This window comes from Pseudophryne corroboree, chromosome 10 (assembly GCF_028390025.1).
Source record: "Pseudophryne corroboree isolate aPseCor3 chromosome 10, aPseCor3.hap2, whole genome shotgun sequence".
Taxonomy (NCBI): domain Eukaryota; kingdom Metazoa; phylum Chordata; class Amphibia; order Anura; family Myobatrachidae; genus Pseudophryne; species Pseudophryne corroboree.
Window position 1 is genome coordinate 234,523,450 of NC_086453.1, and position 15,134 is coordinate 234,538,583.

Here is a 15,134-nt window from a genome sequence, read left to right on the forward strand (position 1 = left end):
GCAAGTGCTGGAAGTAGCACCCACAGTCCAGTTTCTGATATTCAAATTGAAGATGTCACTGTTGAAGTACACCAGGATGAGGATATGGGTGTTGCTGGCGCTGAGTTGACGATGAGGATTCTGATGGTAATGTGGTTTGTTTAAATCAGGCACCGGGGGAGGCAGTTGTTGTCCGTGGGATGAATAAGCCCATTGTATGCCTGGGCAAAATACCAAAAAAGCCACCTCTTCGGTGTGGAATTATTTCTCCACAAATCCGGACAACAGGTGTCAAGCCATGTGTTGCCTCTGTCAATCTGTAATAAATAGAGGTAAGGACATTAATCACCTAGGAACATCCTCCCTTATACGTCAAATGATGCGCTTTCATCAGAAGTCATTGTCAAGTTCAGAAACTTTGGGTAAGAGCGTAAACAGTCCACTGACATCTAAATCCCTTCTTCCTCTTGTACCCAAGCTCCTGCAAGCCACACCACCAACTCCCTCAACGTCCTCCTCAGTCAGGAACGTCAGTAGTCCTGTAAGCCTTGTCACTAGCAAGACTGAGAAGTCCTCTCCTAACTGGAATTCCTCCGGAGGATCCTTGAGTGGTACGCCTACTGCAGCTTTTGCTGCGACTGCTGTTGTTGCTGCTGGGAGTCGATCGTCATCCCAGAGAGGAAGTCAGAAGACCACTTGTACTACTTCAACTAAGCAATTGACTGTCCAACAGTCCTTTGCGAGGAAGATGAAATATGACAGCGGTCATCCTGTTGCAAAGTGAATAACTGAGTCCTTGACAGCTATGTTGGTGTTAGACGTGCATCCGGTATCCGCCATTAGTTCAGTGGGACTTAGAGAACTGATGGAGGTAGTGTGTCCCCGGTACCAAATCCCATCTAGATTCCACTTCACTAGGCAGTCGATACCGAGAATGTACAGAGACGTCACAAAAAGTGTCCTCAGTGTCCTAAAAAATGCAGTTGTACCCACTGTCCACTTAACCATGGACATGTGGACAAGTGGAACAGGGCAGACTAAGGACTATATGACTGTGACAGCCCACTGGGTAGATGTATTTCCTCCCACAGCAACAACAGCAGCAGTACCAGTAGCAGCATATCGCAAACGCCAACTCGTTCCTAGGCTATGTATCACCACTTTCCGTAAGAGGCACACCACTGACAACCTCTTATGAAAACTGAGGGACATCATCGCACAATGGCTTACCACACTTAGACTCTCCTGGGGATTTGTGATATCGGACATTACCACCAATATTGTGCGTGCATTACATCTGGGCAAATTCCAGCACATCCCATGTTTTGCATACAATTAATTTGGTGGTGCAGAATTTTTTGAAAAATGACAGGGTCGTGCAGGAGATGCTGTCGGTGGCCCGAAAAATTGCGGGCCACTTTCGACATTCAGCCACTGCGTGCCAAAGTCTGGAGCGCCAGCAAACACTCCTAAACCTGCTCTGCCATCAACTGAAGCAAGAGGTGGTAACGAGGTGGAATTCAACACTCTATATGCTTCAGAGGATGGAGGAGCAGCAAATGGCCTTTCAAGCCTATACATCCACCTACAATATAGGCAAAGGAGGGGAAATGCACCTGACTCAAGCGCAGTGTAGAATGATTCTAGGTTTACAGTCTACGTTGTATCTCCCTTTCTGGCAGACAAGAGTCTGCAGAGGTTCATAGACCTGCTGGTGAGAAAATTGTCAACTCAAGCGGAACGTGACCCATCAACAGTTCCTCCTTCATTTTCTCCCGCAACTGGGGCTGCGAGGAAAAGGATAAGATTTCCTAGCCCACCCGCTGGCGGTAATGGAGGGCAGTCAGGAGCGAGTGCTGACATCTGGTCCAGACTGAAGGACCTGCCAACGATTACTGACATGTCTACTGTCACTGCAAATGATTCTGTCACCACTGAAAGAATGGTGGAGGATTACATGAGTGACAGCATCCAAGTAGGCATGTCAGACGGACTGTATGTATACTGGCAGGAAAAAGAGGCAATTTGGATGCCCTTGCAGAAACTGGCTTTATTTTACCTAAGTTGCCCCCCCCTCCAGTGTGTACTCTGAAAGAGTGTTTAGTGCAGCCGGCAACCTTGTCAGCGATCGGCATAGGAGGTTACTTCCACAAAATGTGGAGAAGATGATGTTCATCAAAATGAGTTATAAATTCCTCCAGGAAGACCTTGACCAGCAATTGCCTCCAGAAAGTACACAGGGACCTGTGATGGTGGATTCCAGTGGGGACGAATTAATACTCTGTGAGGAGGAGGATGTACACACTGAAAGGGGTGAGGAATCGGAGAATGAGGATGAGGTCGACATCTTGCCTCTGTAGAGCCAGTTTGTGCAAGGAGAGATTGATTGCTTCTTTTTTGGTGGGGGCCCAAACAAACCACTAATTTCAACCACAGTCATGTGGCTGACCCTGTTGCTGAAATAATTGGTTTGTTAAAGTGTGCATGTCCTGTTTATACAACATAAGGGTGGGTGGGAGGGCCCAAGGACAATTCCATCTTGCACCATCCTGTCTGACACTGCAGTACAAGTCCAGGGGTACTGCCGTATAAGTCCAGGGGTACTGCCGTATAAGTCCAGTCCAGTGGTGCTGTCTTGTGCTGCATCAGTCCAGTGGTGGTGTCCTGTGCTGTATATTATTTACTCCAAATAAAAGGGTTATATACATTACTTATATACATTACTTGCTAGGTCACCCCCCCAATTTCCATACCGTCCATACGCATTCAGAACCCAGCCAACCTGATCCCCATCTCCCCTGTCCCTTCCCTTCTCCTGTGCACTCTGGAATGCTAGATCAATCTGTAACAAGCTGCCAACTATCCACGACCTCTGCATCTCCCACTCTTTTAACCTTTTCGCCATCACTGAAACCTGGCTCTCCCCCTCTGACACCACCTCCCCTGCTGCCCTCTCCTACGGAAGCCTCTCCTTCACCTACACAGTCAGACCTGATGGCCGCCAGGGTGGGGGCGTGGGTATCCTTCTCTCCCCAAACTGCACCTTTCGTGTCATCTCACCTGAGCCCGCCCTCACTTTCTCCATCTTTGAGTTCCACACTATCCGCCTCTTCTACCCCATTCACTTCCCCGGGCCACTGTTCACCTTTCCTTGACAACTTTGCTGCCTGGCTTCCCCACTTTCTCTCCTCCGACCTCCCCTCTATCATCCTCGGTGACTTTAACATCCATATCGACATCACTAATGCAGCTTCCACTAATCTTCTTGCCCTTTCCACCTCCTTTGGACTTTCTCAATGGTCCTCCACCCCTACTCACAATCTCGGCCACTCCCTCGAGCTTGTCTTCACCCTCTGATGTGATCTCTCTGATTTCTCAAACTCTTCCTTCCCTCTCTCTGACCATGGTGGTCAGAGAGAGGGAAGGAAGAGTTTGAGAAATCAGAGAGATCACATCACCCTCTCATCTTCCCCTCTCCTCTCCACGCTCAGACCCACCATGACCAGATGCAATCTCGGGTCTCTCAACCCCGCTTATCCTATCCTCCCTTGAGACCTTCCTCTCTCCTCTTTCCACTATGACTTGTCCCAACCAGGCAGCCTCCTACTATAACTCTTCCCTTACCGCTGCTCTTGACTCTGTGGCCCCCCGTCTCCTCTGTCCCCTTCCGCCGCTCCAAACCCCAACCCTGGCACACCAAACTAATACGATTCCTACAAAGATGTTCACGCTCTGCAGAATGCTCCTGGAGGAGATCTCACTCTCTGGCAGACTTCCTCCATTTCAAATATATTCTCTCCTCCTACAGCTTTGCTCTTTCTCTCGCCAAGCAATCCTTTTTCCAAGCACTCATCTCTTCTCAGTCCTCCAGTCCATGCCGTCTCTTTGAAACTTTCAACACTCTCCTTCGCCCCCCTCCTCCTCCCCTCCCCTCCTCCCTCACTGCCACTGACTTTGCCTCCTTCTTCATCTCCAAAATTGAGGATATCCATAATGACATCTCCCGTCACCCCTCTGCTGTCCCCCTGCCCCCATCATCCCTCCCCTCCATCTATTCTACCCTGTCCTGCTTCCGTACCACCTCAGACAAGAAAGTCCACTCCCTCATCTTATCCTCCCCCCCGCAACCTGCCCATTGGACCCCCTCCCCTCCTGTCTTCTCCGCTCCCTCCACCCCACTGCCTGCTGCCGCCTTGCTCACCTCTTTAACCTATCCCACTCTGCCGGCATCTTTCCCTCATCATTCAAACATACTCTGGTCTCCCCTATTCTCAAAAAATACAACCTCGACCCTTCATTACTCACTAGCTACTGCCCCATCTCTCTTCTCCCATTCGCCTCCAAACTACTTGAATGACTGGTCTACAGCTGTCTCACAAGCTACCTCTCTGACAACTCCATCCTTTATCCACTACAATCTGGCTTTTGCCCACTCCACTCCACCGAGACTGCCCTGGTGAAAGTCACCAATGACCTGCTTTCGGACAAATCCAAGGGCCACTTCTCTCTGCTCATCCTTCTGGACCTCTCTGCTGCCTTTGACACCGTGGATTACCCTCTCCTCCTCCGCACACTCCAAAACGTTGGCCTCTCTAGCACTGTCCTTGACTGGTTTACCTCTTACCTCACTAACCGCTCCTTCTTTGTGTCTGCCTCCGGAACCATCTCACACCCTTCCATCCTTCCTGTTGGTGTCCCTCAGGGTTCTGTCCTTGGCCCCCTACTGTTCTCCCTGTACACCTCTTCCCTTGTTGCGCTCATTAACTCCTTTGACCTTCAATACCACCTCTATGCTGATGACACACAACTCTACCTCTCATCTCCTGATCTGTTTCCCTCTGTCCTCTCTCAGGTCTCCAGCTGCCTCTCTACCATCTCCTCCTGGATGTCTTAGCACTCTCTGAAGCTCAACATGGACAAAACTGAACTCCTCTTTCCCCCAGCCAGAGCAACACCCCCAAAAAATATCTCTATCACTGTTGACAACACAATCATCTCCCCCGTTCCCCATCTCCGCTGCCTGGGTGTCACTCTTTACTCCTCCCTCTCCTTTGCAACCCACATCCAAGCTCTGGCGTAATCCTGTCGGTTCCAGCTACACAACATTGCTCGCATCAGGCCATTTCTCTCCCAGAGTGCAACTAAACTTATCATCCACTCACTGGTCATCTCATGACTCGACTACTGCAATGTTCTCCTCACTGGCCTCGCTTGCTCCCATCTCGCTCCCCTCCAATCTGTCCTCAACTTCGTAGCTAGACTCATCTTCCTCTACTGCCGCTCCACATCTGCCACTCCCCTTCGACAAAATCTACACTGGCTCCCATTCCCCTGCAGAATCTTCTTCAAACTCCTCACCCTCACATACAAGGCCATCTCTAATTCAACTGCTCCCTACATTTCCAACCTCCTCTCCCTTCATACTCCCTCCCGCCCACTATGGTTGGCTGATGACCATCGCCTCTCCTCTGCCCTGGTCACTGCTTCCCATGCACAAGTTCAAGATTTTGCCCGTGCTGCACCCCTTCAGTGGAACACGCTCCCCCGCTCCATTAGACTCTCCCCGACCTTGCAAAGCTTCAAACGGGCACTGACAACCCACCTATTTATCAAAGCGTACCCCTCCGATGCATAACCTAGTCCTTAGGCTGCTCCTCCATCCCCCTGCCCCATGCCTTGAACATCTTTGGTTTACTTGCATACGGCCATCAGGCCTCCTCCCGCTTGCTTGCACCTCATGTCATCTGTCTGTCTACCCTCCCCACTAGATTGTTAGCTCTTCAGAGCAGTGCCCTCTTTCCTCTTATTGTCAAAGCTTTCTTCTCGACACATTTCACTCGCAGCTCTCTCCTACTCAGCGACCATCTTTACCTGCTTTCTCTCCTACTGGTAAAGGCTCATCTCTATCTATGGCCGCCAGCCCCAAGTAGTACAATGATTACTCCCTCGGTACTCACTTCTAAGCTGTATTATGTTTTGAGAATTGTGGTGCTCTTTGTTACCTGTATTCTATTTTTGTTATTTATTTACTGTAATGCTAAGTTCATACTAAGTTCATACTAAGTTCAGTGTGCTGAGGAGATAGGCTCCGCCCCTTTTTCGCGGACTTTTCTCCTGCTTTTTTATGGATTCTGGCAGGGGTTAAATGCATCCATATAGCCCAGGAGCTATATGTGATGCATTTTTTTTGCCATCCAAGGTGTTTTTATTGCGTCTCAGGGCGCCCCCCCCAGCGCCCTGCACCCTCAGTGACCGAAGTGTGAAGTGTGCTGAGAGCAATGGCGCACAGCTGCAGTGCTGTGCGCTACCTTGTTGAAGACAGGACGTCTTCTGCCGCCGATTTTCCGGACCTCTTCTGCCTTCTGGCTCTGAAAGGGGGCCGGCGGCGCGGCTCTGGGACCCATCCAAGCTGGGCCTGTGATCGTCCCTCTGGAGCTAATGTCCAGTAGCCTAAGAAGCCCAATCCACTCTGCACGCAGGTGAGTTCGCTTCTTCTCCCCTTAGTCCCTCGATGCAGTGAGCCTGTTGCCAGCAGGTCTCACTGAAAATAAAAAACCTAATCTAAAACTTTCACTAAGAAGCTCAGGAGAGCCCCTAGTGTGCACCCTTCTCGTTCGGGCACAGAGATCTAACTGAGGCTTGGAGGAGGGTCATAGGGGGAGGAGCCAGTGCACACCAGATAGTCCTAAAGCTTTCTTTAGATGTGCCCAGTCTCCTGCGGAGCCGCTATTCCCCATGGTCCTTACGGAGTCCCCAGCATCCACTACGGACTATGAGAAATAGAATTATCGGTAAGTAAATTCTTATTATTTATTTACTGTAATGCTAAGTTCATACTTGCCTACCTGACCCTCTCCATGAGGGAGAAAATGCTCTGTTCCTGGACTTTCCTGGTAATGTATGATTGCCATCACCTGTGGTGAAACACCTTTCTTATCAATTAACTAGCTCACCACAGGTGATGGCAATCATACAGGAAAATCCAGGAACAGAGCATTTTCTCCCTCATGGAGAGGGTCAGGTAGGCAAGTATGGCTAAGTTTTGTCTCCCTGTACTGTCTTTTGTACGGCGCTGAGAAACACTTGTGGCGCCCTATAAATAAAATGTAATAATAATAATAAATATTATTATCCAAATAATTTTTACAGGGTTTGCCCTGTGTGGTATAGGGATACGCTCGCCTGTGCTGCATATTATTATAATAGCTCCAAATAAAAGGGTTATTATCCAAATTAATTTTACAGGCTTTGCCGTGTGTGTGTGTGTGTGTGTGTGTGGTTTAGGGGTACGCTCTCTTGTGCCACCAATATTGTGCGTTTATTACATCTGGGCAAATTCCAGCACGTCCCATGTTGTTTGTCCCGCACACTTGTGTCGCTTAGCTTAGTCATACAGCTACCTCATTGCACCTCTCTTTATTCTTTGCATGATGTGCTGTTTGGGGCCTAGTTTTTTTAAGTGCTATCATTTCTGCCACTGCAGTGCCACTCCTAGATGGGCCAGGTGTTTTTGCCGCACACTTGTGTCACTTAGCTTAGTCATACTCATTGCACCTGTTTTTCTTCTTTGCATGATGTGCTGTTTGGGGCCAAGGTTATTTTTAAGTGCCATCCTGTCTGACACTGCAGTGCCACTCCTAGATGGGCCAGGTGTTTGTGCCTCACACTTGTGTCACTTAGCTAAGTCATACAGCTACCTTGGTGCAACCTTTTGGCCTAAAAACAATATTGTGAGGTGTTCAGAATAGACTGGAAATGAGTGGAAATGAATGTGATTTTAGCTGTTTTTATGTTTTTGTTTTTTTTAAATCATCCGGATCCAAAACCAAAACACGAAAGCGTGGTTTTGTCAAAACCAATAAACCAATCCAGATCCAAAACACCAGCATGGAACCAGAACCAAAACCAAAACACAAAAAGTGCCCACCGCACATCTCTAAAACAAACTAATAATTTCATCCACAAGTGAAAGTCTCGTCGCTGAAATGATTGATTTGTTAAACTGTGCATGTCCTGTTAAATATATAGAACATAAGGGTGGGTGGGAGGGCCCAAGGACAATTCCATCTTGCACCTCTTTTCTTTGCATTATGTGCTGTTTGGAGCATTGCTGTGACGACAAACATTTGTATAGTTTATTAAACTGCCAACTTGTCTGCCACTGCAGTGCCATTCTGTTTCCTAGATGTGTAATGTTGGAAGTTTAAGTACCACATGTTTGTGCCACCCACTGCTGTCGCTTTGCTTAGTTATCCAGCTACCTCAGTGCAACCTTTTGGCCTAAAATTGCTGAAAACAATGTTGTGAGCTGTGAGGTGGTCAAAATAGACTGGAAATTAGTGTAAATGGATGTTATTGAGGTTAATAATACTGTAGGATCAAAAACAGGACCTAATTCTGTGATTTTAGCTGTTTTTATGATTTTTGTTAAAAAAATACAGATCCAAAACCAAAACCTGCAAGGGCGATTTTGGCAAAACCAAACACAGATCCAAAATACGAAGGCGATACAGATCCAAAACCCATGTCGGGGGCTGGTGCACATCCCTACTAGGAAGTGGTCAGAATACGGGAGGGATGCTCACTCTCCCGGTAACAGTTGCGATAACCTTTGACACTCTGAAGCTGAAACCCCGATGTCAGGAACTAATAAGCCACTAGTTAGTCAATGTGATGTCATTTGCACTGTACTGCGCTATTGTCCATTTTTGATAAAGTTTGAAGATTTTAATTACTGTATGTACCTATTGAAAAATTGTTCATGATTCCTTGTGCATTGTGCAGAACAAAAACACAAAAACGAAATGCATTTTTAAAAAGACGAAAAATATATTGGTCTAGATGTATCTTCCCTTCTGTTAGGTCCGCAGCAAACAACAATAAAAATATTAATGCCACTTTTGTTAAGCTCTGTCATTGCTATACATCATTACTGGTATCCATAGGGACTGCAAAGTACATTATATAATAAAAAGACAACTAGATAAATATAGGTTGTAGGTGTCCATAAAGCATTCTTCCCACGGTAACTTCAACACAGTGACTGCATTATGCTCAGAATGCAACAATTATTGTCATTGTTGTGATAGCCAGTATTTGTCTGCTGCTGACATGAGGTTCATGTCTCAGGATGAATATGTCAGTGGCTGGCACAGAGAGATACTACACATGGTTGATAAATTGCTTCGCAGGAGAGTTTTAGTCTCTGCACAAATTATTGGATCGCACAGCTTGACATTTATCTTATCATTTGTTTTACCATGAGCAGTTGGATGTGAGTCCTCCGAGACAGAACCCTTAGAGGCAGCTAAAATGGAAACATCCACAGTTATCCAAAAGATTTCCTCTGAATCATGTCATCCAACAGAGAAGAGACTAGAAGACCCTCGAGGGCCCGGATCCTACTTTTACATTGGTGGTAACAATGGGGCACAATTGTAAGTACTTTATCTTATGTAGCCTATATAGGGAATCACTGATGAGAAAAATAATGTTGGAGTTGAAATTAACAGTTAACCATGTAAAAATGTTACAGTGAACTCATTTATTTAAAGTATTTATGAAGTGACGTGTAAAATACAATAATTTTATTCTGCACTTTTTTTTAAAATTAATTTATTGCTTCAAAGTTTCATACAGTAGTTTTCATGTGCTTCATACAAAGATAGAAACTTGAATGTGCAGTGTTGCCAGCAGTGGTGCAAGTATGCGGGTACGCTCAGGTACGGAGTACCCTTAAGAATTTGGCAGCGGGTATGCAGTACCCACTACCACACACACTTTGTCATTACCACAATTATAATGTGCCACAAAGCAACAAGACCATGGTGCTTGGCAGCATGATGGCTCCTCCCACTTTGTCAGGGTTACTGGGAGTGCGACAGTGGCTGTATTTTCCTGTTATAATGGAGGCATTACTATATATTTTTATTAAATTGGGGGCATTACTATATATTTCTATTACACTGGAGGTATCACTATATATTTCTAATATACTGGAGGCATTACTATATATTTTTAGCCTTGCCTCCAGATTTTTTAAGAAAAAAGGGCTGTGTCGTGTGGCCACGCTGCTAGTGTCATGTAGCCACACCCACTAGCAGCATGTGGCCACGCCCCCTCAACACATGACCACGCCCATTTTTCGACACTCAGTACCACTAAGAAAATATTTCTACTTGCACCACTGGTTGCCAGTGCAAGCATGAAAGTTTATGTGCCTTAAATCTAACATTTTTGAGCAGCTATGTGAACAAGTAAGGCGGGTACACATTAGGTGACGGGGAATTGTCGGCGATGGACGTCTACATTGTTGAACGATATACAGTAGCGTTCAACGATATAGTGCGTACACACTGAACGTTATTGTTCAACGATAACGTTCAGTAAGGTCATCACCGGCATTCCCGGACATGCAGCTCGGCTTGACACTGCATGTCAGCTCATTATTGGTGATCACTGAATGGCGTGTGGGAGCGCGCATCGTTCATTGGTCACCAATATTGCCCCCATACACACTGGACGATATAAGCCTAAAAATAAACGATAACGACATTTATGTCGTTATCATTAATTTTTTAGGCTAAAATCGCCTAGTGTGTACCCCCCTTTATGCTGGGCACACACTGAATAATACTTCATTCATACAGCCAACAACCAATATATTGTCCCGACCATCTTGTAGTGTGTACACAAAGTGCTGATTATCTGTGAATGACATCTTTCAAATATACTGTATATTGGCCATGCTGCGTGGCAGAGGCGATATATCTTGCAGATATATTGTTCACATCTGCTTGTGTGCGCACACAACCCCACGACCAACCCGTATGCTGGTCACAGGAACCAGTGAAAATTACATCATAACTGGTTCTTCTGGCCAGACACATCGTACAGCCGATTGGTAAGTGCATATGCACAATATCAATTTTTGCATAACCCTCACCAAATTGTTAGATTGGTCAGTTAGCCGATACATCGTTCTAGTGTTACCCCATACTGGAAACATTGTGATTGGGATTTGTCATTTATGTTGGTTATCTACAGTAGAAGAAAGACAACAAGCCAATGTATCTCACATTTTCTGAGTATAGCAGTTCAAATACAAAAGACAAAGATACAGCACCAGGAGTATGTTTAAGCATGTGGACTAACATGTATAGTAACCATTTGTCTGGTGTGGTTGTATCTGATGCGACCAGTCGAAAATGCCAACTATGCAGCTGCTGGAAGATAATCTTCCAGCAGCAGCTACTCCAAGAAGGGCCTCCTGGTGTCCCGTCCCATTTGCTTCCCTATTTACCTCCACCAGTGACAGCCGTGCAGCCAATCACTGCTGATTGGCCGGGGAAATGTAGAGGAAGCAGCTCGAGGTGGCCTGCGCAGGGTGGCAGGGTGCCATTTGCTCCCCCGACTGGTACAGGTTTAGGGATTCATCACAGCCGCCTGCTTCCTGGCAGCTCTATTTTATGACTTGTAACCCCCTAACTGCCAGCAAGGAGAGAGGAGCTAACAGAAAATGGTTGCCCCTATAGCAAGCTACTAAAAGATGGCCGCTGCTGACCAATGGGGAGCCAGGTTTCCTTTCGGTGATAAAGAGTAGGGGAGAGGGGTGGGGCATATCAGGGGAGTCTGTGTTTGGACTCCTGCTGCTGATTGATGCTGCTGTCTTGGGAGAGAGACATTTCATCCTACTGGGTCCACCAGATCTGAGCAGCCCATGAGGTGTAATGAGACACACTGGCAAAAGGTAAGATTCAGCACTGAGCACACCCTAGTAATGGGTAGCACCTGCCCACCATACTACTGGGAACATCAAAGTACTGTGCCAGCACTTGGCACACCATAATACTGGGCAGCATAGGGCACACTACAGTGCTAGGTAGCATTGGGCACACAATAGCACTTGGCACATCATAGTACTGTGCCAGCACTGGGCACACCATGGTACTGGGTAGCACTGGCCCACCATAGTAATGGGCAGCATAGAACACACCATAGTACTAGGTAGCACTGGGCACATCATAGTACTGTACCAGCACTGGGCACACAATAGAACTGGGTAGCACTGACCACCATAGTAATGGGCAGCAGCAGGCACCCCATAATACTAGGCAGCACTAGGCATACCATACTACTGAGCACATCATAGTACTGTGCCAGAACTGGGCACACCACAGTGCTGGGTAGCATTGGCCCACCATAGTAATGGGCAGCATTGGGCACACCGCAGTGCTAGGAAGCACTAGGCATACCATAGCAGTGGGCATATCATAGTACTGTGCCAGCACTGGGCACACCATAGAACTGGGTATCTCTGGCCCACCATAGTAATGGCCAGCAATTGGCACATCATAGTACTGGGCTGCACTGAACACACCAAACTACTGGGCACATCACTGTACTGTGCCATCACTGGGCACACCCTAGTACTGGGTACACAATAGTACATACTGTTAAGAATTGGGCACAACTAAGGCCCTCATTCCGAGTTGTTCGCTCGTTATTTTCCTTCGCATCGGTGCGATTTTCCGCTAACTGCGCATGCGCAATGTTCGCACTGCGGCTGCGCCAAGTAAATTTGCTAAGAAGTTAGGTATTTTACTCACGGCATTACGAGGTTTTTTCATCGTTCTGGTGATCGTAGTGTGATTGACAGGAAGTGGGTGTTTCTGGGCGGAAACTGGCCGTTTTATGGGTGTGTGTCAAAAAACGCTGCCGTTTACGGGAAAAACGCGGGAGTGGCTGGAGAAACGGGGGAGTGTCTTGGCGAACGCTGGGTGTGTTTGTGACGTCAAACCAGGAACGACAAGCACTGAACTGATCGCACTGGAAGAGTAAGTCTAGAGCTACTCAGAAACTGCAAAGAAAAATCTTTTCGCAATATTGCGAATACTTCGTTCGCAATTCAGCTAAGCTAAGATTCACTCTCAGAGGGTGGCGGCTTAGCGTGTGCACTGCTGCGAAAAGCAGCTAGCGAGTGAAGTGTCCAGTGCAGCAGCATAAACCCTGGGTTTCCTGTGGGAAGAATGGCCCACTGCTGCAATCTATATTTGCTACGCACCCGCTGCGATGTAGGTTAGTAGCTGGGCTCCACTGCATTCTGGAGCCCTGGATCCCACACTGTGTATAGAAAGAGACGTCATCACGTCTCGCCCACAGTCAGCAAGCAAGGAGTTGTTAAGTGAGCCCACAGATTTATTGGCAGCCAGGTGAGTGAGACTAAGTCGGGTGCGCCGACTGTGCACTTGCTGCATGCTTTTATGAGGGTCCTATCTCATGAGCTAGCTGACCAGCAACAGATGCTGCAGGCACTGATAACTTGCAACTACCAGTTTGCAGGGTTGTGTTTTATGTTTTCCTGTGGGGGCCTGTGTCTCTTAATTTTTTTCCTGTAATGTGCATATCTTTTCCTATTGGGGCCAATGTGTTTGTTGGTTTTCTCTGACGTCCTAGTGGATGCTGGGAACTCCGTAAGGACCATGGGGAATAGCGGCTCCGCAGGAGACTGGGCACAAAAGTAAAGCTTTAGGACTACCTGGTGTGCACTGGCTCCTCCCCCCATGACCCTCCTCCAAGCCTCAGTTAGATTTTTGTGCCCGGCCGAGAAGGGTGCACACTAGGGGCTCTCCTGAGCTTCTTAGTGAAAGTTTAGTTTTAGTTTTTTTATTTTCAGTGAGACCTGCTGGCAACAGGCTCACTGCATCGAGGGACTAAGGGGAGAAGAAGCGAACCTGCCTGCTTGCAGCCAGCTTGGGCTTCTTAGGCTACTGGACACCATTAGCTCCAGAGGGACCGAACACAGGCCCAGCCTCGGAGCTCGGTCCCAGAGCTGCGCCGCCGGCCCCCTTACAGAGCCAGAAGCAAGAAGAGGTCCGGAAAAATCGGTGGTAGAAGACATCAGTCTTCAACAAGGTAGCGCACAGCACTGTAGCTGTGCGCCATTGTTACTCAGCCACACTTCACACTTCGGTCACTGAGGGTGCAGGGCGCTAGGGGGGGGGCGCCCTGAGCAGCAATGTAAACACCTTGGCTGGCATAAATACACCACATATAACCCCCAGGGCTATATGGATGTATTTTAACCCCTGCCAGAACTCACCAAAAAGCGTGAGAAAAGGCCGCCGAGAAGGGGGCGGAGCCTATCTCCTCAGCACACTGGCGCCATTTTCCATCACAGCTCCGCTGGAAGGACGTCTCCCTGACTCTCCCCTGCAGTCCTGCACTACAGAAAAGGGTAAAAAAGAGAGGGGGGCACTAATTTGGCGCAGTTTAAATACTAACAGCAGCTATAAAGGGAAAAGCACATTTTATAGTGGTATTCCTGTCTATATATAGCGCTCTGGTGTGTGCTGGCATACTCTCCCTCTGTCTCCCCAAAGGGCTAGTGGGGTCCTGTCCTCTATCAGAGCATTCCCTGTATGTGTGTGGTGTGTCGGTACGATTGTGTCGACATGTTTGAGGAGGAAAATGAGATGGAGGCGGAGCAATTGCCTATTATAGAGTTGTCACCCCCTAGGGAGTCGACACCTGAGTGGATGAGCTTATGGAAGGAATTGCGTGACAGTGTCAGCTCTTTACGACAGACAGTTGACGACATGAGACAGCCGGCTACTCAGCTTGTGCCTGTCCAGGGGTCTCAAACGCCATTAGGGGCTTTAAAACGCCCGTTACCTCAAATGGCAGACACAGACACGGATACTGACTCCAGTGTCGATGATGAGGAGACAAACGTGACTTCCACTAGGGCCACACGTTACATGATTGAAGCAATGAAAAATGTATTGCATATCTCTAAGGCGTGGGTTTCCCCCGATAAAAAACTGATAATTCCTAAAAGGTTATTGGCATCGTACCCTTTCCCGCCAGAGGATAGGGCACGTTGGGAAACACCCCCTAGGGTGGATAAAGCGCTCACACGCTTGTCTAAACAGGTAGCACTACCCTCTCCTGATACGGCCGCCCTAAAGGAACCTGCCGATAGAAAGCTGGAGAATATCCTAAAATGTATATACACTCACATGGGTGTTATACTGCGACCAGCAATCGCCTCAGCCTGGATGTGCAGTGCGGGCCTGGCGTGGTCGGATTCCCTGACTGAAAATATTGATACCCTAGATAGGGACAGTACATTACTGACTATAGAGCATTTGAAG

The 15,134-nt window shown here is 47.7% G+C and overlaps 1 protein-coding gene across 8 annotated transcripts in view; it reads left to right on the forward strand.

Moving 5' to 3' along the window:
* TTLL10 (tubulin tyrosine ligase like 10) overlaps positions 1-15,134 on the forward strand; it is a 388,939-nt gene that overhangs the window by 248,555 nt on the left and 125,250 nt on the right. For all 8 annotated transcript variants that reach the window (XM_063943164.1, XM_063943155.1, XM_063943157.1 and 5 more), the window contains one exon: positions 9,248-9,416. In XM_063943164.1, coding sequence (XP_063799234.1) covers positions 9,248-9,416 — 169 coding nt within the window. The remainder of the gene's footprint in view (positions 1-9,247; positions 9,417-15,134) is intronic.